We start from the raw sequence: 22295 nt of genomic DNA, 5'->3' as shown, positions 1-22295 counted from the left end.
TGAGGGCTCTGCTTTTCTAACTTCCTTCTCGGAGGGGAAAAAAAAAAAAAAAAAAAAAAAAGAGAGAGAGAGAGAGAAAGAGCCACTAAAGTGACCCTCTTCACAGCTCTCCTCTTTGCTTTTCAATGTCTTTTTCGACACCCAACAATAATCAGGGCTGGCGTCTGCCTCTGCTGCCGCTGGGCAGGGACAGCAGGGCCACATCCTGCCCTGTTCCTGGTGTGCCAGGGTGGATAAGGCAGGACAAGGTGTGACAGGGGGATCCAGCCACCCCATGGGTACTGATGTCCTCTCCTTCCACTGCTGGGTGATGGGGCTGCTAGTCATGGGATGGTCAAAAGGTGCATCCTGTCTGTGCCTACCCCTTTGTCCCCTCTCCTGTGATGAGGGCTGCAGGATGACCCCTTGACATACACATGCATCCTGGGATAAGACTGAGAGTATTTCTTACAAAGCTCATTTCCACCAGGGGGATCAGAATGATTTTGGTGGCACAAATGCATTTGATATGGAAATATGTTAGCAGCTGGCTGAGGACTGACCTGAGCTCAGAGATAGAACTGTTCTGGGGAGCTTGGCTACTTTACCTCCCTTTTCTGGAGGATGCACACTATTTTAAGAGGCACCAAATGCCAGGAAGGTGGGTAGCATCAGGGCATGGACTACTTCTACTGAGTCATGGTGTTAACTGAGGCAAACATCACCAGTGTCTGCTCCTTTTGCTGGGAAAGGAACATTCCCAGAGCTGAGCTCACACATCTCCCGGCCCTACACACAGGCAGGAGGACCCCAGGAGGACTACCAGCACCAGCACCAGCAGCAGTCCTGCTCAATGCTATGTTTAGCAATGCCATTTTGCAAGAAAAATGAGCCATCAAAGCTATATGAAGCCTGGGATAGGTTTGACACATTCAAAATCATCACCACAACTTCAGATTCCCCGAGATGAACTCGGAGGGCTTGCAACTGCACTGCCCCTCACCATGGAGAGAAGGATGAGGAGAAGACCCAAGAGATGCAAAGGCACATCCCAAAAGCAGCATTACACATGATTGGCAGCATGATGGCTGCCAAACTCACCATGAGCTCCAGCAGCAAAGGTCTTGAGTTGAGGGACACTGTCACAGGCTCCCTACTCTTGTGATTGGAAAGGTTGAGGCTCACAGCACTCACATTTACATTCCTTATGTGCATCTTCTTCCTTCCTGCCATGGGTTTGGCCATTCCCCCAGAGGGCCATGTTGCTCCGCAGCTCAGCTTCAGGCACCATTTGTACAACTCCTTCAGCTCAGGCACCTTCCCAGCAGCTACATGAAGCCCTTTGGATTCACACTTCCCCATCACAGCAAAGCAGCCTGCTGGATGGGACCAGCAAGTGTCTGACATGGGGACAGCTGTCCTGGTCAGAAAAAAATCCAATTGCATTTTAAAACCCCCAGAAACTTCGAAGTTCTGCTTTCACTTACTTCTACCTCTTCATAAAGGAGCAAAAACTTTCCATGGAAGAAAATGTACATTCTTCATGATGGGAACGGGCAGGACACCCACTTTCCCAATGAGATGTCACAGATGCCTTTGCAGAGAGCTCTTGTTGCTGCTGCGAGGCAAAACTTGAGCTTTTACAGCTGCAGAGACAGACTTCAGGACATGAACCAAATCCCAGCAAAACCAGAACATCCATCCTGAGTGTGAAAACAGACCAGGCCTGGACAAGTTTTAAGGAGCAAGATGGACTGAACATAATTTCAACAAGTTAAACATCAGTGTTGCTCACACCACCACTGATGAAGGTGCCACCTTCTCTCCCCACACACCCCTGTCCCCCAGAAGACACCAAACAAGGATAAAAATTCAATCCAAGTTCATGAGCTCAGGGGTTGAGCTGATATCCTTGGCCCAGGGGAGACCAAGAGGACCCCAGCGAGTGCCAGAACTCCGTACTTGAAACACCAACAGGTTATTATTTACCAAAAAGCAATTCCCAATTCCATGCAGGCATCTTTGAATAATCAGCTTGTACAGAAAATCATGAGCACTGGGAAGTCCTAGTGAAGCAAAGGGCTTTAGGAATACAAATCTGCAAAACAGCTTTTAGCTAAATGGTACGTAGATCTTAAACACTGATTTTTATTTTTTTTTCCCATCAGGAGGAAATTAGCTCATTTCTTCTCCAAGGCTGCTTTTCCAGGCCAGGCTGTAACCAGCAGCCATATCCTGGGGCTAACGAGGGATTTCCAGCTTCAGGGAGGACAAAGCCAATGGAGGCTGTGCTCACACAGGGTCTTCCTTGAAGCAGGGCGGGGGACAGAGCCACCAGAGAAGCCCCGGTGCCATTCAGACACACTGAGCCGAGATTCAGTACACAGAAAGCAGAGATTTAATGCCTGGAGTTGTGGCATGCCCACACCACCAGAGGGAGAGCTGCTCAGCATTTCTCCTCCATCGCTGCTTCGAGGGTTTTATTTCATTAACATCAGCACACATACACATACACAAACGCACAGAGCTCCGGCAGGACCCTCAGCTCACCAATGTGCATCGCCCAAGTGCCAGGCCAAAATTGTGCCTGGATGGGCTGCAATTACCTGAAATCTAAAGGTAAATCTCAATTTCTAGCTGAATGGTGGTAATTCTCAGTGCAATCCCTCCCCTGGGTTGCTGCAGCCGTGCAGTGACCCTTCTCCCTGAACCCATAGGCAGAGAGGGTGTTTAAATGGGCTATCACTGGCTTGGCAGGACTTGTTGCAACTATTCGGTTTCCCAGCCTCAGGATGGCAGGAAAGCACCGGGATGCAGGCAGGAAAGAAACAACACAGGGGTGAGTCTGCAAGGACCAGTGGGTATGGTCTTTGCAGGCAAGAAAAACCCCGTGCCCAACATCTGCTGAGGGCAGGGAATCTGGGGGTGTAGGCAAAACAAGAACATATGGAAGATGAACCAGAGGAAGCTCCCATTGTCAGAGCACTTTAAAATTACACACACAATAAATCCCATGATAGTTCTGGGATTTTGCAGTGCTGTTTCAGTCTTTTAAACAGCAAGGAGTGCGTATAAGAGTAGGTTAAGGATGCATCTGTGAGGAGTGGTCCAGCTGCTCCTGCCAGCAAGGCAGGGATTGAATTAGATCAGTGTTCTTCATCCATTTCAAAATCAACTTAACATCAGCTGTCTGGAAAAGCCAAAATGACCTTCACTGGTGTGGCCACAGTGGTTTTTACTTCCAGCCAAATACAAAAATCAGGCCAGGATGACATTTAGAGTGCAGCCCTTCAGATGTTTGCAGTTGATCTGCCTGTAGACATGGAGGACGTGCACATTTAAAAAGCAAATGCTGGCAGCTGGGTCAGTGATTTTTGTAGAGCACCAGCAGGAGATGAGCCACAGGGTCACCAAGGTTGCATAACATCCCCTCCAGATGTGGCTCATGTGGATGAAAATGGGCAGGACAGAGCACACTCCAGCAGGCTCAGCACCTGAGGATGCAACCAGCTCCTCACAAGCAAACAAAACACCTTATGCACACTACAAACCCATTCAAAAATCCAGCTATTAATAGGACTTGAGAAGAACCAAGCCTCATGCTTAAGAGCAAATTTACCTCCCCATCATGGTGTCCCCATCATCTTCTGCAGCTCTGGCAGCTGAAGGCAGCTGAGCAGAGTCCCACTGTGGCCTCTTCTCCCCCTCTTCCCTCTGGTCAGCACGGGCCCGTGATGTGAAGAGTTGATTTCCTCAGATATGAGGGAATGGGAAGGAACAACAGTATTTGAATCAGTCATTTATTAAACAAAGTGACATATGTTAAGACAGTGATTGTCAGGCAAACTCTCCATCCTGAAAAAAACTGTATTACTGAGAGCACTGGGTATGGTGGAAAATTCAGTACAGCCCCCAAATTTCCTTGCTAAAGGAGAACCACTCCCTGGTATTCCCAAACCCTCTCTGTGTTGCAGTTAAACCACCCAAATTTTAACCACACTTTTGTCATCTCTTGCTTCCTCAGATACTTTGTACATCCCACCACCACCACATTTATGCTATTTGTAATGAAAGAAAATTACCTTTGCCATTCACAGCTTGGTACAGCCTTCCTGCCATCTCAATTTGAGCACTGCTCCCCTCTTGCTAAAGGCCAGGGCACAGCTCTGCCACTGGCAACACTTCAGGTCTTGATGCTTCCAGATCCTATCTTCCCAGCCCATTACTCTCCAATAAACTGATTTCAGCTTCAATCTCTCTCTTTTTCACCAACAGTCAGATTATTCCTCCAAAGCTGCACACTCCTTTTCACCTTCCTCTTTTAACCTATACTTAAAACACACATTGCTTAACTTATCAAAATACATACTGCAGGACACAGAGAAGGAAAATTTAGGTGATAACAACATGTAGCCATTAAATATGAAACAGGCAGGGGAGCCAAGGCTGGGGACTGCTGTGCAGCCTTGGGCTTGGCAACCCCACAGGGGCTCTGTCTCTGAACACTGTCACAAATACTGAAAAACTGAATGTGTCATATTTTTTCAGCTCCTGGAAAGGCATGAAGCTTCCTCAGAAACCATTGGTGAAGGCAGAGAGCTAAGCAGTGAACACTGAGTTTTGAAGAAAGCAGAAAACGCTCCCAGGACAAGGCAATTAGAAAACAAAACAGAAAACAAAAGAAAAAAAAACATAATAGAATAGTATCAGATATTTCTCTGTGTAGCTTAATAGAGTATCATAAAAGAAGAAATTAATAAATACAGGGTATAAACCAAACCTGCTTTCTTCTCATCCTGCTTCTGTTTATTTCAAGTATTGTGAGACCCAATAGCAACCTTCCAGTACCTGAAGGGTCCTACAGGAAGGCTGGAGATGGACTGTTTGCAAGGCCTTGCAGTGATAGGATGAGGGGCAATGGTTTTAAACTACAGAAAATTAGATTTAGACTGGATGCTAGAAAAAAATTCTTTACCATGAGGGTAGTGGAAAATGGAACAGGTTGCCCAGGGAGGTAGTTAAGGTCTCATCCCTGGAGATATTCAAGGTGAGGCTTGATGAGGTTCTGAGCAACCTGATCTGGTTGAGGGTGTCCCTGCTTACTGCAGGGGGGTTGGACTAGCTAACCTTTACAAGTCCCTTCCAACTCAAATTATTCTATGATAATTAGGTTTTGCATTTTTTCTGCAAGCCTGGGGCTGGAAACGCTGCAAAGAAATGCTCAGGACACAGCAACAACAAGAACCGCAGAGCTCTCAGTGACTTCCCAAATGTTGTCTCTGATTCACTAAGTAAGATATAGACCTCCCGAGATTCTGCCCCAAACCTCAGGCAACTCAGAGCCCAAGCCAGAATCCCAGCTCAAGGTATTTCATTGATTCAGCATTTGAGAGACAGGCTAAATTCTGATGAGAAGATAAAAAGCACTTTAAACAAAATCTTTGTGCTTAAAAAAGAAAAAAAAAACCTAAACAAAACCAAAACAAAAAAACTTACTGGTTTTATTAAGACAAGAATAAAATTTAGAAACATCTGAACTCAAAAAAACACAGAACTCAAAAAAACAATGAAAATCATAAATCACCTAATTAATTTACTACAGAGGAAAAATACATTACATACAAGACTCAAACATCTTGTAAGTTTACAGAAAAGGTAGACAGTAATAAACTTCATTAAAAATATATCAATCATGACCTGACTGATTTGACATTGCCATTTGCCCTATTATTAAAAGGCACAAAATAATGACCAATGGAAGCGTCCAGTATCACATCCATTGTTGGCAGTAAATTCACCAAGATTAGCATAAAAAGACTATTAAACACACATTTAATATTTACCATGTCGATCAGTAAGAAATTTTTTTTTTAAAGATTATGAAAATAAAGTTGGAAGGGACAAACATTTAAATACAACACCCCAAGACACACAGGCTCTTCCTATAAATCTACCTTCAAATCTTCCCAGAATAATTTTCCCTGGCTGCGTATCAGTCAGAAATCATTCAAAAAAAGATTTAATGATCCAGAAGCACCTCCTGGAGTGTCTTCATTTGCCAACACACTGAGAGCAGCAAGGCTATGGAGGTATCAGCACACAGTCGAGCCCCTGCTGGTTCACTGGCTGGTTCCTTACACCCGCAGTCTGTAAGAGCCAGCACAGACCAGGAGAGGTGGGTTTGCCTTTCTGGAACCTTGTTTGAGGTTTCCAAGTCACCCAGGGTAACACATGCAGCACCCAGCTCCAGCAAACTCAGGAGCAGATCTCTGCCCTGCGTCTTCAAAGAGTCTTTCGCTCAGCTTATGCTCAGTGATGATATCTTCCACCCGAGTTATGTAAAGCAAGGACAGCAATACTCCCAGAAACTGCAAAAGAGAAGGACACTTCCTGTTAGAGACCAAATACTACTTATCCAGCACTTACAGCTATTTCTAAAAATTATGTTTGTTTCCACCAGATAGGTAGGCAGGTATGCAGTACGTATACAGACAGAAACACTGCTCTTCTCTTGGCATCCAGGGTTATAAAGGAGTGATTTTTGTGAAGAGCTCATCCAGCAGAAGGATTACCACCCCTGTGCACCTTGGAGCATTAGAAAGTCTTAGTGGATGCAGCTAGAAGAGGACTCAAAACCACCATGCAAAACAGAATGAACCCACCAAGTCCTGCAACATATCACAGCAATGCTACCAAACTACTGGAATGTACCACCTCAGCTTGTCAGCTGGATTCAATTTAAATAAGAAACTATAATTTAAATATAGGCAAGTGGGTTTTGGCATACTGTAGTAACAAATGAGATGTGCCCTTTATGGATAACACACTGGCCCCTTCTCACCTGGGGTAGCAAGATACCAAGCAGCACACCAGCCATGATGTTGTAGTTGTCCAAAAACCAAATAAGCACTGCATTGGTGCACCCACGGACATAAATGATGTGCTGAACACTCAAGCGCTGAAAAATAACAGAGCAGATGCTGAAACAGAGTTGCACTGCTGTCTGATAGAGCAACACATGACAATTCAAATTTCAGGGAGGCAAATTCGGTCCTGCCCACCTCTTTAATCCCACTGAATTTAACAGATACCTCATTATTAATTATTCTGCCTGGTTTTAAATTGTTCCACACCTGGACAAGTGATTTGATTTTTTAAAACTGTGTTGGGGTTTGGTGTTTTTTTTGGGGGGGGGGGAACTACTTTTTCTTACAAAAAAAAAAAAAAAAAAAAATCTAGTTCTCATTTTAGACCACTTGGAAGCTAGAGAAGTCTCTCTTTAGCTTTTACCTCTGCTTCCAAGTGGAGAGCATAGCAGTGGAAAAATATAAATTGGGAACCAAGTGTTTTGCTATAGGCTCTAAAAAAGGCAAGAACAAGAGGATTTCGGATTCAGCCCTGCAAGCTGCGTGGCACCATGACCCTGGTCCATAATATAGAAAAGCACTTGAGGCTGCAAAGGGTCCTAAGCAGCTGAATGGGGTAAAGTTAAGCATATGCTTAAGTGCTTGGGGCATTAGAGCCAGGTTGGAGCGCTTGGGTGATTAAGCCATAAATTAATGAATCTAAATGAAGACAGGTCATATGTAAAGATAACCAGTAATCCCCAAAACTAACAACCTGAAGCTGGCATTGTGCACAGAGTGCCTCAAATGAGCTGGGGAGAGGGGCTTTTCAGGCCAGCCCCCTGCACCAGCACTCCAAAGCCAGGAGTGAAGAACCTGGGGCAGATCCAATTACTGCTTTCCCTTCTTAATCACTCTGCAATTAGTGCCTTGAGCCAGCAGTTTCTTCTCTGAAGTCACTGGGTCTATTCCCAAGAGGGAAAACCAGAGGAGGAGGAGGCCCCATCCTGCCCTGGGAGGGAGGAGAAGGCTGTCAGCAGGACCCGGGAAGTCCCGCTCCTCTTCCAGGAATAACTATGACAGGTTCAAAAATAAAGCACCCACCACTGGGATGTAACATACCTATAACAGCTAAGTTGGCTTTGTTGAAACTGATTTTACTTGGTGATAAACTTTTAGGTTTTTAGTTACTAAAAGCTGTTCCCAATTCAGGTCAGCACTTGGAAATACTGAGGCATCTTTGTATAAGCTGTGCAATTTGGGGGGTGAGGACTTGGAAGAAAGACTTAAGTCAATCAAACAAGGAACGGTGGAAGGTACAAGGAAGGAAAGATACCATGATGAAAGACTTATTTTTTTTTTTAATATATGAAAGCTATTCCAGATAAAACAACTTTGGTAGATTTAAGTACACAGAAGACCATTTTACAACTGCCAAAAAAATTACAGAGAAGCACAGCCCTTTGCTACGACTGGATGGATGCTGGTTACCTTACCTCTTTCCCAATTGTTTTGTATCCACACATAGTATTGATTATGCCTGTCTGAAAGGAAAACAACAAACATGAACTACAGTAGAAAACAAAAATAGCAATAATTATTATTTTCACTCTTCTCCTATTCACCCAGCCCATATAAAAACAACACTAGGGGGTTACTTGCCAGTCCCACACTGATTTCTTCCCACTATCCCACAGGTCCAGACATAGATGCAACCTCTACATGACTTTAGAGAAATAAGTATTGCTAGTGTGTCCAGTCACAAGACATTTGAACCTTACCTATCCAGCAAAACCAGTGTGCACACCAAAGAGCACAACCATTTCATTTTAAACCCTGTGTTTGCTAATAGGACATCACAGCAGAAGAAAACATACACAGAGATAGATCCATTAGAAACTGAGGCTTATAGGCATTTGGGGACTAATTTTTATCTGCTACGCTAGTGTAAATATTTAGGAAATACTTTGACTTGGAAATACTCCTTTCAGAGCCCTCCCAGGATGAGCCTGGCTCTTCTCAGCACAGGGATTTTTTTCAGAGGATCAGAATCCAACTTCCAACATTAGCTGGAGTTTTCCATGACTACAAAGTGAATGAGTAATCACAAGCCATATCTGTAGTTTTCCAAGACAGAAACCAGCCTGTATTTGGGAGCATTTGTCAAACAGACAAGATTTATGCATCTTCTGGTTGGCTTTTTTTTTTCCCAAGGCAGTGGCCATAGCGCCACAGTGCCAGTGCCACCCTGCCCCTTAAGTGTCCATGCCCCTTGGGCACTGATCCTGCTGATAGCAGCATCCCAGGGCAGCAAAGCCACAAGCCCTGACATACTTCAACACCTCACTGAACAGCCTACCCTTAAATTAGAAGTTTTCTTGCTATTTTGGGGGCTTCTTCCCACCTTTCAATCAATTTCCTCAAACTTAACATTTTGCAGGCTCCCTTAAAGCTCCATGTAGTCTTATCCCTCCTTCCCTGGTTGCCAGTGAAACATACAGAAAATATACTCCCTGTTTCCCTTGGAAAAGTTTTTATTTTAGCACTTTACTTCCTGAGCAGGTTGCATTTGAAATACCCAACGTGTCTGATTCTTTGTGGCATGGCTGGTAAGGCACCTGGCATTACTAGTCACTGGCTATTGCAGCACTTAGCCTTCACAGGTCTGCTGGATTTTATTATAAGGCCTCAACAGAGGAGGGAGACCCACAAAACAGCAAGCAGCACTGTGAATGGCCACTAAAAAGCCAGGTTGCTCTTTGCTAGCCAGCTCTGTATCTTTCTTTACCATCGACTGAGGGCAAAATCCTGAGCTCTTCTGCTAAGCACAGCCATGGATCAGCAGATACTATTTTCATATACACGACTTTCTTGTCCTCAAACACCTAAAGCTTAAAAAGCATAACTGTTTAGTTTTGGTTTCTGAGAATAAATCAAAGCTCAGCACAGACTTAAAGAGACTTTCAGACACAAAAATGTATAAACATATGTAATAAAGACCTTACTATTATACACATTTCTCAGCAACACCTAGCAGGATTATTGAGCCAATTATTGCATTTATTTTCCCCTCTTTAAAATTAAACAGCCAGGCTCAAGGCAGCCGTGGAACGGGCACCAGTAGGCCTCACCATCATGAGCTCTGCTGTGTCTGCCCTTACTCAGTTTCTCCATCTCATGTTCAGACCAAACATCAAAACCCACTGTGGCAGGGATTGCCCATACTAAATTAATTGTAAGTTGAATATTTAAAATTGAAAACTACTTCTTTATCCAATATAGCATTGCATCTGTCCTTCAAATTAAGAGTGATGGATTAAAACCACCAAAATTTTACCCAAAACACAGCTATGTGGAACTTCATGCCTGCTCCTCATGATGCCAGCACCAGTTTAAACCAGTTCATCACAGACTGGCCCAGACTCCATCTGACAGGAGGATTTTACAGGGCAGCAAGGTTTCAAGGATGGGTTAGGGCAGAGCAGCAGCTCAAGTTTTGACTTGTTCCCACCAGGATGCACTGACCCTGTGGCCATGTGCCCACACTTCTGGCTTTTTCTGGAAGGCAGATTTGTTCTGTTGGGTTTTTAATACACAATTTTAAAAAAAAAAGCTCCCCACCCACGGAAGCAATCAGGGCTCAGGCTTTCTGGCAAAGTCAGACCAGCAAACCCAGGGGAAAACACCAGCAAAACTCAACATCAAGCAGCCCAGGGCCAGGCAAGCCGTGAGGTTAGAGGAGCTCCCAAGATCCCCTCTCCATCTTGAGGTCTCTGTAGTGGGACAGTAACAGGGACCAGAGCCAACACATCTAAGTCATTATTTTCTTCACTGTCAAGATCCCCAGACCCATTTTAAGGGAGGACTCACCGTGTTGGCAACACAGCAAGTGTAGGGCACCCCGCAGGCCAGTGGCCCCGGCGCCGTACAGCTGTGGTACGCGTTTTTTGACCAATCTCTGTAATCCTCCCCACCACAGCATTTAAACTGGGGAAGAAATGACATCAAAGACAAAGAAAAAAACATTAAAATCTTCATAGCTATTAATTAATACTACTTAATCTAAACAGAAAGGCTTCCAAAAACTAGAAAACTAAGAACGCAGCTGTTTCAAGAGCACTGAGCTACCCAGCAATTGTTATGTTAGCAGCAAGGCACATATGAATGTATATGATAGATACAATGGAAAAGAGTGAAACATATAGGTCCTGTTTCTCTATCACTGAGCTACTACCCAGGGTACTAGAGTGAACTACAACAGCACTAAGTTCAAGCTCCCATCTTTTCAGAGTTGAAATTTCTTTTTTTTCAGGTCTCAACATCATTAAGCAATGTTTCTACACTGAATTCATCTCAAGATGTAATATACTTCTTCATTTTTTTTAAGGATTGTGATTACATTTCTAAATGAGTCTAAAAGACAAAAGCATTGCTACAAGCTATGAAAAAAACAAAAAAAACCTAACCAAACCGTTTTTGCTGTAATTCACTAGAACTGAGATCTGGCAAAAAAAAAATACTTTGAGTTTACACTGACTTAAGACAAATATCCACTTTATATATTAAATGAAGGGAATACGAGCAGTTTATTTAATCACTGAAATGTGTATTTGCTCTATGTATACATAATTTTGGGCAGTGCATGGAAAGTTTAAAGCATTATGAAGCCTAATGACAACACTTCCTCAGGACGGTTTGCTTTTGACAGACTTTCCATGTTAATTTTGTTTTCACAAGCAGGCTGCCATCTCCCTAATGATGTCATAAAATATATGTATCACTTCCTAAGTTAACTTCTTTTTTTAATCACTATTTGGCATGGTCACTGACATCGCATTTCTGAACGTTTTTTGCTCTGAAACAGCAGTCTCTGAACTGCATGGCAGAACTCTGCAAAAGTCCAACAAACATTTGAAGACACCAGCCTTTAAAAAAAAAAAAAAAAAGGCTGTGAGTCAGTCAGCTACACGTGCCATGAAGTAATGCTCAGCTGGGCTCAATGTACTTCTGAGTTTTAATTAGAGGTAAATACACTTCCATGGGCACTGCCTTTGCACAACCACCTTGTTAAAAGCCTGGTATGTGCCCTCGAGTGAAAACACAAGAGCCTGGGTTTCAACAGCCTAATTCATAGCATCATAGAATTGTTTGGGTTGGAAAGGACTTTAAAGATCACCTAGTTCCAACCCTCCTGCCATGGGCAGGGACACTTCCCACCAGATCAGGCTTCTCAAAGCCCCATCCAACCTGGCCTTCAACACTACCAGGGAAGGGGCAGCGACAACCTCCCTGGGCAACCTGTGCCAGTGCCTTTCCACCCTCATAGTAAACATTTTCCTCCTAGTATCTACATCTCTGCTCTTCAAGTTTTAAAACGTTGCCCCTTGTCCTGCTGCTACACACCTGTGCAAAAACATCCTACCCCTAATACTCTTGATCCAGTGTCTCCTGTTAACAAGATGCTTTGGAATGTCTTGGATCAGCCAGTGAAAACACAAAGTGTAAGAAAATGGGTGGAATTAAGGCTGTATTTGCCTAAATCTGCCTTGGGGGCTCACAGAAGCCTAAATGTTCACAGGATCTGGCCTCGAGCATCCCAATCACACCTCTCAGGGCAAAAGCTGCGTTTTCCCTCTGCTTCTGGATGACTTAGGGGGCTTCACATGGCAGCTGGGATGCTGAAGGTGCCCTGCCCGTGGCAACACCATAACAGATGACACATGAGATTTCACCCCCCTCATCAATGAGAATTTGACCACTGATAAAACACAACACTGTGGCTGAGGACTCAGGACTGTAATAGCCTCAGGAAAAAAAAAAAAAAGAAACAAACCCGCTTTTGAACAGAATCCATTATGTTCTTGAAGTCTAAGTCATCATAGTAATTCTCAATTCCTCTTCTTATATTATCGTTCAAAAAGTTGATTGTCTAGGAGGCAGAAATAAAGCAGGAGTCATGAGTTACATATTACAGAACAAAATCAGAAGCACAAGGTAACAGTGAAAAACCTCTCCAGAGAGGTGCTGTTTCCCCAAGACTCTCCAAGTATCTCCTAGGTCCCATTTTTTCCCAGAAAATGGGGGGCCAGGATCCTTTCCACGGGGCACTGGGAGTCCCTGGTATCTTTTGGGTGACAGAACATTTGGGTTAGGTGGTGAGCCTTGGCACTGCAGTCAGCACCATTCCTTGGGTGACAAGAACTGACTATGTGCTCACCAGCTTCTATGGGTTTTATTTTCCTTTTATTTTATTTTTACCATTTTATTATCTGGGGAATCAAAACTGCCAGAGTTTCATTCCACCTTAAGCAGAAAGAAGCAGAAAGTATCTCACATTTGTATGTTTTACAGTCATGGTTTTGAGAAATGTAGCAGTGGAGAGATGGCAGATAAAAAACTTTATCTCCTCAGCTTGATGTAACAGAAATTACCTCAACAAAATGCTTTTAAAGTCAGAAGATGAGGCAAAACAAACATACAAAAAAGAGTACTTAGTTTACAACATCCAGCACCATCACAGCATAGCAAAAGTTGAAACTAAATACAACCAGAATGTAACTTTCCTCTCAACCCAGCTGGCTACACAGCCCAAAGCTAAAACCTTGCAGGTCAGAAACCTGAGATTTCTCTGTTTGCTTTCTCAGAATTACAAATTCCAACACTTCAAAACAAAACACAACAGAAATTACGTCATCAATTACTAGAGATATGAAGAGATTTTGCACAAGTCAAGTGCATAACTTGGGTCCAACATGAAGTAAAAAGAAAACACTAGATACAGCGAACAAATACTGCTTCAAAATAACAACAAGTTGTTTGGGGTTTTTTTTTTAATATTTTTTAAAGTTTTTTTAAATAACATGTAAGTATGTATGACTTCTTTTTATGGGAACAAGATCAGTAAGATTGGGATGGGGAGGGAAGAGGTCTTATTATTCAGGATCTCATATTCTGCAAGATTAGAAAAAAATCAAAGCTCAGAAATCTGGTACTTGCCAAAGTTAACACATTTATGTTTTAAAACTTTTCTAGCAGAAAGAAAATAGTCTACTATTTTCTGTTCAGTAAAATTAAGAGTTATATGTAATTATACCATGCTTGTAAATCAGCTGAGACCCAGAAGACAAATGAGAAGAAAGCACTTTGTAATACATGAAGAGCTGGAAACTGCTTTTTCCTGTGGTGCACGTTCCTCATTACCAGATTTACTCCAAATTCTTTAATTTGTAACTCATCTCCAGAATGGGTGGCCAATCCCACCCATCTCCAATCTGAAAAGCCTGGACCTGTCTTCAAGACTCTATCAGTTTGTGTTCAGGTGACAATTGTAATGTCTTTTACCTGCTCAGTAGGAGAGCCCTAACACCATGGATTGGGAGTAAACACTCTTTGGTGATCAAAACCCTAAATGCAAGCAGCTCACCTGGTTCTTGAAGATGAGGGCCACCACTCCACCAGTCAGCTCAATCAGCAAGCAGATACCAAGGATGTACATGAACTGCAGAATTAGAGAATCATAGAAAGTTAGGGACTTCAAAAGATGATCCAGTCCAACCCCCCCTGCCAGAGCAGAGTCACCTACAGGAAAATAATTGCACCTGAGACCTTAAACAGAACAAACCCCCATTACTCTTCGGAATAGTGTCCTGAAGTCTGTAACATTCAATCACTAACATACTTGGCTTTCTGCATATGAAATGTCATTTTAAAGAAAGACAGAAAATCATGGTTCTTGTAAAACTGTTTGTGTCACAAGAAAGCCCTTTTTCCTCACTTGAGTCATTCTGGGGTTTGTCCAACTGGCAAGCATATTATTTTGCTGCTTTGAATGGACTCAAAACCAATAGATGCATTCATCATGCCGAGACACTTCTCTCCATAACAACATCCCAGAGAATCATATTAATGAACTGCGACAAAAAACACCAAATATTGTGTTTTTATGCCTCCTACAAAGACAGTACCTACCCCTTAGCTTTGATTTCTGAGGAAAAGCTGTGCTTTAGAATAACTTAATCACTTTCTATAAAATTGCCAGTGTAAAGCAAAATTCTGGGCTGGAAGCATTTTACTGCACTGCTTTGTAAGGGTGAACTGAGAAATAGTGCAGAACCAAGCCAGCTGAGCACAGAGACTGCATGATGGGCACTGCAGACCTTACTATTCTCAGTGGTAAGAAAAATTGTATCTGCTAGTTCTCTATTTACTTATTCATCTGTGCATACATAAACATGCTCCAAAATGCACTTCCACATGACGACTATGTCTGCATCTGTGACTACTTATCAAGCACATTCAAAATTTGAGTAACACGAAGAAATCCCTAGCAACACCACAGGACAACTGCAACGTGCCAGTACTTGAAATGTTTCCCCAGCCCAAAGGATTCTTAAGGTATAAAAGATGACTGTTGTGTGAATTTTGGTCTGCTTCTTAACAGTGAACTTCATCAGGGAAGAAGTTTTAGGATCTCTCATCTGAAAACAATCTCTAATGCTCCACCCCGAGAGCTGGTTTAATTTCTGTGCTCTTAATCCCAGTATCGGTGTCACCAATTCACCAGACAAGTGTCTTTCCTCCTGCTAAATCAGGAATCAGTATGAGAACCAAACATCAGGGGTTTTCTTCAATGAAATACCCTACTGGGTTTGCTACCACTACAGGAACAGAAAATGTCCTTGGCATCGGGGGAGGGAATATCACCACTCTTAGAGTGAATGAAACAGGCTCTCAGTAAAATTCTAGCCTAATTTCAAACTCCACAGCTACCTCTTGCTTTGTCTCACATAGCATTCCACATATTTAGCATTTCTTCAAATTGAACTTACATGAAGGTGAAAATCATGTTCTCACACTGTATTTTTTATTACTCATTTGAGCAACTTCTATCTGCAATCACAGCCTTATACAGGAATTTCCCTAAAATTTACCCTCTCAGCACCACTGGGGAGAACTTTGTCCTTTCCACTTCCCCCTGAGGGCCCTTCTCTCAAAGCCCTTTGGTGCTACACAGCTAACATCACAACACGTTTCTCCAGCAGCATCCTCTGTGTTGAAACAAGAAGTATTTGGAGAACCAACAGAGACCACAACTCATCTCTGCACTTAATACCCCAGCATACAGGTTTACAGCTTCAGGAAATGCTCCCACAAGCAAGGGGGAGAAGCTACAGCCAGACTTTGCCTTTTCCAAAGGAGAGAACTATTTCTTCTTCATCACAGCTCTCGAGCAGGGCAAATGTCTACGGCATGGCCTGAGCAGGCACAGTGGTGCCAGGCTAGCAGCAAATGGTATGTCAACAGCTGAGTTTGCACAAGATCCACGCTGGCTGATAATAATCCACATTCCTGGTTGTTTTCCATAAAGCCCTCCACCACCAGGAAGTCAGATTGCTCAGCACCAGGCTCTGACCCCCGCCTGCTCTGTCGCCAGCAAGATTAAATCCTGCTGCTCCCTAAGCAGACCAGGGTTAGGGGACCACCACCATACAGCAGTTTCAGATTTAATTAACAGCAAAAGAGCAACTTGATTACAATATTTTTCAATGCAGACACAGTTATGCATCTAAATTCAGGTGACACTGTAAAGCAAAACTGATGAGCCTTAAAAATTAACAAGAAAAAAACAACACTTACTGCTTGAAGAAGGCATAAATTGTCTCTTAGAGAAGCCAGAACACCAACAAAAGATACCAGGAACATTACAATTCCCAAAAGTATTAAAATAATTGCTGGGGCTAGAAAGGCACTTTCTAGAGTCTTGTACTTCTGTCTTTCAACTTCTGCATAAATCCCAATGGCGAGGACAAGGGCTCCGATCACCTGACACAGAAAAAGAGAACAGCACAGATGTAATTCTTTCTGCCAATAAACACAGAGATGACATTTTGTCAGTACACATGAACCAACTTCAGAATTAACGAAAAACAATAAACCCCTCAGATCAGAAGTACAGATTAAAAACAAACAGACAAACAAACAAAAAAACCTACCTCCAAGACTAAAGTAGAAAAAAAGCCAAGTTAGGAAAGAGTTGTTTATTTCAAAAATAAATTTAATAATGTTTTCACACTCTGGAAGTTTAACAAATTGAAACACACATCACTGGTTGAAACAATTTATTACTCATCTGAGATCACATATAATAGCAAATGCCACGGCATTAATATTCCTCCTTTGTGTGTCTGTCTGTCCATCCCTCTGTGTGTGTGTTCATGTATATGCCCCTAACACAATTCCTAATCCAGTCTGCTATCAACAGCTTCTAAGTCCCTTCCTATAAACTCCTGTCATATTTAGGCTCAGTAAATACAGCCAGGTGGATCCTATACCTCCACTCCTCCTGCCACCAGGTAAAATGCACAAGATTAAAAAAAATTAAATTTAAAAAAATGCAAGTTTGAAATTACATCATTTCTTGGAGCAGCTAGCAAATAAAGCCAATAAACAAAACAAAAAGTGGTGAACTTCATTTAACAAGGTAAAGGTATTTCAACTGATATAATTACAGCCAAGCCAAAATCACTGGTATTAAACTTATGCTGTGCCACAAGTTGCTTTGAATTATGCTGAGTTTAAAATAAAATAAATTCCACAACACTTAAACATGAAAATCACAGTGGAAAAACTTCAGCACCAACCCCAGCAGCCACGCACATCCCCATGGAAGAGCCCAGATTCCCATCAGTCATTTTGGCAATCTGACAAACAACATTTCCTTTTTCTGATCCAACATTTCAGCAGGAACCCCGAGACACCAAAGGCAAGGAGAGCACATGTCTAAATTACATGATCCCTTCTGACCCCATGTGCTATAGCCCAAAAAAAGGCCGGACAAACACAATGTATGTAGCTGGAAGATGGCAAGTCCAAGTTGAAATATTATCTTAATTATGGGGTATCTTAAAATAAGTAACAACCTACTGGAAATTCTTGATTTTCTACAGGTAAAACTAAAAAAAAACAACTAAGGAAGTTATCTGAGGAATGCCACAAAGGTGTAATTCACAAAAGTAAAATCTTAGAAGGGCCCACCCATAAAAATGCATATGGCAAAGCTATTTAAAAAGAAACCTAAAATTTTATATGACCAAATACATAGCAGCTCCCCCTGTGACAATTTCAGAAATTGTCCTCATTACAGAAGGTAGAAGAGAAAAGATGATGGACAAATAACAGATACCCAAGCTTACCATTTGTATGCTCCTACTGTAAAAATGTAATTAGGATTTTTATTACTAAATGGTCAATTTGTACTGTTACCTTTTCCTTTAAAATATTCAATTTTCTGAATAATAAATTATAAATTGCTTTTCAAGCAGATGACAACATAAACTAATCAGTTTGAAAATTTTAAACATGGATATAACAATTGAGGAAAGAGTCTCAGAACCATACAAAACAACTACAGAATATAAAATTTTTGACTGCGCCTGGATGTGTGATTCACACATTCTAGCATTATTATCATTATTATTTAAAAAAAATAAATAAACAAAACAAAACCTAAAACCTGATACCTCTGTGTCCAGACCACATTTACCCTGCTTGGAAAACAGCAGACCATAACTTACAGAGAGACTTTTCTGCAACCAGTAAAGCACCACTAAGAAGTTCACCATTTGCTTGGTAGGTTCTTTTCTTTTTTCTTTTCCTTTTTTTTGTTCAGAAAATTTTAAAAAAATGAAAATTGTGCATAAACCACAGAGGTTAAAACTTGATGGGGAATTTCAGAAGTCTGTTATTTTGAAACTGCAACATTTACTGAAACACCTTTCTTAGACGTATTTTTCTCATCAAAACATTCAATTTAAACTGGTCTTTAAAGACTCAAAGACTGGACTTTAACGACTCTGTCTGTTAAATCCAAGAAATACAAGATGCATTCCCACTTTAAGAGCTTACTATATGCAGGCACAGAGAATTATATTCAAATGTATCTTGATCCCTTCCATCTGCATTTTCCTCACACACCCTCCAACATCACTTCTAGTCTTTTAAGCACAGAATAAACTTCAGTCCTGTGTTTCATTTTCCAAACAGAACTATAAATTGATTCCCTGCCCACCCAAATTTCCACCCATTACACCTTTTACTGCTCCAAGATCCAAGGTGGCTGATACCACATCCCAGGGAATCACAGACTAAAGTTATCTCCCAATCCCAAGGAGATAAACAAGGAACTTCTCACCTAGCATGAAAACTACGGGGGGGGAAAAAAACACATATAAATACGTAATTAAAATCCTCATTCCTTCCAAGCAACATTTACGTTGTTATTATCTTCTTTTATTTAAGCATCTAGAAGTTTAAAAGATTTTTATTATCGTGGTCAAACCAACAGCAGCAATTCTTCAAGTCAAGCAGATGTGCTAATTTAGCAATCATCCCACACGTGTCTCTTCTCCAGGACTGTGCTCTCCCTTCCAGAGACCAGGGGTGGAAATGCACATAAAAATATGTCCTGTTTATATCCTGCATCCTTCACAACAACTCCCAGTTTGGCAATTCACACTGCCTGCAGGAAAAAACTAACTGGCCCTGACTCACGTTATACGAGCATTCACCAGCAAATACCAGGTACTTTCTTTGGGGCTTTTCCATGCACAGACATTGCTTTCCCAAGAGAAAAGAAAATCATTTACTTATAGAATAGTGGTTTTAATCCTGTATTTGCAACTTTTAAACAAAGTGCCCGCTCAGGGACAGCACTTTCTGTTTAAAATGCTGGGTGCCGTTTCAAGCAGGCGTAAAAAATTACATTACACCCTCATTCACAAGCAAAACAGTTGCCTGAAAAAATTACAGTGACAACTATTTCTTCAAAAAAAGTCCCGAGTGGCATGGGAAGAAGCCACAGCAGCAACAGGGCCCTCAGCAAACATCCCTCTGGCACTGCCAGCAACGCTTTCCTTTCCTTCCTGCTTTTGCCCAAGGCTGATGCTTAGTTCCTGGTAATTAAAAACAATCGTGGGGTCCTGAATGCCGGTGTTCATCAGTCACAAATGTACCGCAGGAACAGCACCAGCAGGGAGGAAACTGAATGGCCTCAGCATCCCTTACGTTAAACACACACAAAAAAAAAGCAGCAAAAGAACACAAATTACCCAAAATTCAAGCAGGCAAAATAGTCAACAGCCAAACTTTACTCCCAATTATACTAATTAAAAAAATAAAAAAATTTTAAAAAAAATCAAGACGACTAACACAGCTGAAAAATGAACCCGACTGCTGATATTTGCAGCTAATGAGATCTGCTTGACTAAGCTAGAATAAAAGAAAATATCAAGAGGCACCCACGCACCGCACTGCACACAACGCGGCGTGTGTAGGGACAGCAGCACTGCCCGGCGCCAGCAGCCTCCCCGCTCAGCCCCCTCCGACCCTGCCCCCCCGACCCTCTCCCCACAGCAAAACATCCCCGGGGCAGGGCCCTGAGACTGAAGCGCTCTGTTATAAACAAGGGCAGAACACTGAGAATCCAGAGCAAGCATCGACAAAGAGTAAATAAAAAGCCCTCGGGTTGCTTGGAAGAGGCTCTGTTGTGGGGGGACACTCGGAGAAAAACATTTCATAAGGGCCCTTTTTCTGCTACCGCATTAATTTCTACTCTGGTGTCAAAGGCAAATGCAGAGTAGACAATATGCATGGTTCTTTGTGCAGGACACGCTGAAAAGAAAAAAAAATACAAAAACAAAACCACAGCACATTTCCCTTATCTGACAATCACACCTGTGGAATAGCTAATGTGGAAATAATGCAGGAAACTTCAGGTGTATGGAACCCTGCAGGTGTTTTCCTTGGTTGGTTTATCTGCTGAGAAAAAGGTATCAAAAGATCCCCAAAACTGAATTACAGCCGAACACCATATTTCCATGTTTCTTTATCCATAAATCATACCCTTACTCAGACACCTCCGATTAAATCTGGCAGATCTTAAGCCTCTTTTGCCATGCAACACGCCAAAAGATTTACACCCCCACCTCTTAAATACTTCATTTACTAGGGCAGAACCAGAAACTGAGAAGAATTCATTCTTTAAACTGAAAGAGCCAGAAAGAAACTCTGCATAAGCATCTCATACATCAGTTCAGCCTGGGACCAGCATCACCCTAGTGTCCCAGAAAAGCACCCTTTAAAATCATGGTGCTTACAATGAGCCTCAGTGGCTCCTTCCAGCCCGGAGGAGTGCCTGGTTAGGGTGAATTTGGTAAGTCAGGGGCAATAGTCTGGACCCAAAGAACATTGTCACTTTATTATCCCACAGCACTTAAGATTTATCTGACTGAAAGCATCAAGTGTGGCACACCTTGAAGTTCTAAACCTTGGCAGTATCACCTACCCATGGCTCAGAAAGGGGGTTATCCTACATACCGATGCCTACAGGGCAAAGGCTTTATCTGCCGAGCTACCCCGGAGGAAAAAGCATTTAAATACACGCATAAACAAATTTTATTTGCCAAACTTTGAACCCCTACGAGTCCCCATCTGCCAGAACCAGTCTGTCAGTGCCCGAGGAGCTACACCCACGGCCACAGGCGTGCCCGCACCCCATCCTTGCAAAACCCCCGCTGCCCTGCGCAGGAGGGAACCCTCGGTTTTCCCGGTGATACGAGCAGGGGACCCCCACCCGCCCCCCCCCCGCGGCCCTCACCCAGAAGATGGTGGAGTAGGTGATGAGGGTGAGCTTGAGGCAGAGGTAGGAGAGCCTCCCGCAGTACCGCACTTGCTCGGCGTCCCCCGCCGCCATCCTCCCGCCCCTCAGCACCTGCTGCCGGCCCCAGCCACCTCCCCACGGTCCTCCCGGACCGCCCCGTCCCACCCCTTCCCGGCGGACGGGGGAGGGAAGGAGGGAGGGAGCGGCAGCCTCGCCGGGCCCGCCCGCTCCCGCCGCCATGTCGGGAGCGAGGCGGGGTGGGATCGGGGGGTTCGCAGGGAGAGAAAGGGGAAAGCCAAGAGAAACGTTCCCTTTTCCTTCCTTGTTTTTCGTTTCTTTCTCTTTTTTGTTTGTTTGTTTGTTTGTTTTGGTTGGGGAGGGGTGTGTATGTGTGCCTTTTTTTCCCCTTGTTTTGGTTGGTTGGTTGTGGTTTTTTGTTTGGTTTTGTACCTGTCCGCCCAGAGGTTGCTTGTTCAGGGCTAATCCCGCAGGTGCAGAAATGTGTGTGTGTGTATATATATATATATATCTATATATCTCCAGACAGTCACCAAAGGCTGATGCCAGAATCCAGAGCAATGCCCACATCCACAAACCTCTGCAAATGGCATCTAAGCAAGGATAGATACATGCTGAGCTGCTGCTGCGAGGGTCAGCACACAGAAACATTGAAAAACACAGAATTGCCAAATGGTTGGGGTGGGAAGGGACCTTAAGGATCATCTAGTTCCAACCCCCTGCTATGGGCAGGGACTCCTTCCACTACACAGGTTGCTCAAAGCCCCATCCAACCTGGCCTTGAACACTCCAGGGAT

General features: G+C 43.0%; 1 protein-coding gene across 2 annotated transcripts; it reads right to left on the bottom strand.

Moving 5' to 3' along the window:
- Positions 1-5467: 5467 nt before the first annotated feature.
- On the bottom strand, positions 5468-21625 carry TSPAN15 (tetraspanin 15). Of its 2 annotated transcripts, XM_030453393.1 has the most exons (8): positions 21478-21625; positions 16461-16646; positions 14248-14322; positions 12658-12753; positions 10695-10811; positions 8321-8368; positions 6821-6937; positions 5468-6347 (listed from the first exon to the last, which is right to left on the bottom strand). In XM_030453393.1, the coding sequence occupies exons 1-8, from the start codon at positions 21571-21573 to the stop codon at positions 6195-6197; spliced, it is 888 nt and encodes a 295-aa protein (XP_030309253.1). In that variant the 5' UTR covers positions 21574-21625; the 3' UTR covers positions 5468-6194. The 2 variants fall into 2 exon arrangements, with proteins under 2 accessions (XP_030309253.1, XP_030309254.1); XM_030453394.1 differs by lacking the exon at positions 10695-10811 and having other exon boundaries at positions 5651-6347; positions 21478-21573.
- Positions 21626-22295: the final 670 nt, after the last annotated feature.

The sequence above is a fragment of the Calypte anna genome, chromosome 6, assembly GCF_003957555.1.
Source record: "Calypte anna isolate BGI_N300 chromosome 6, bCalAnn1_v1.p, whole genome shotgun sequence".
In the NCBI taxonomy this organism is placed as follows: domain Eukaryota; kingdom Metazoa; phylum Chordata; class Aves; order Apodiformes; family Trochilidae; genus Calypte; species Calypte anna.
The sequence above is the reverse complement of the archived record's forward strand: the minus strand, read 5'-3'. Positions and strand labels throughout refer to the sequence as shown.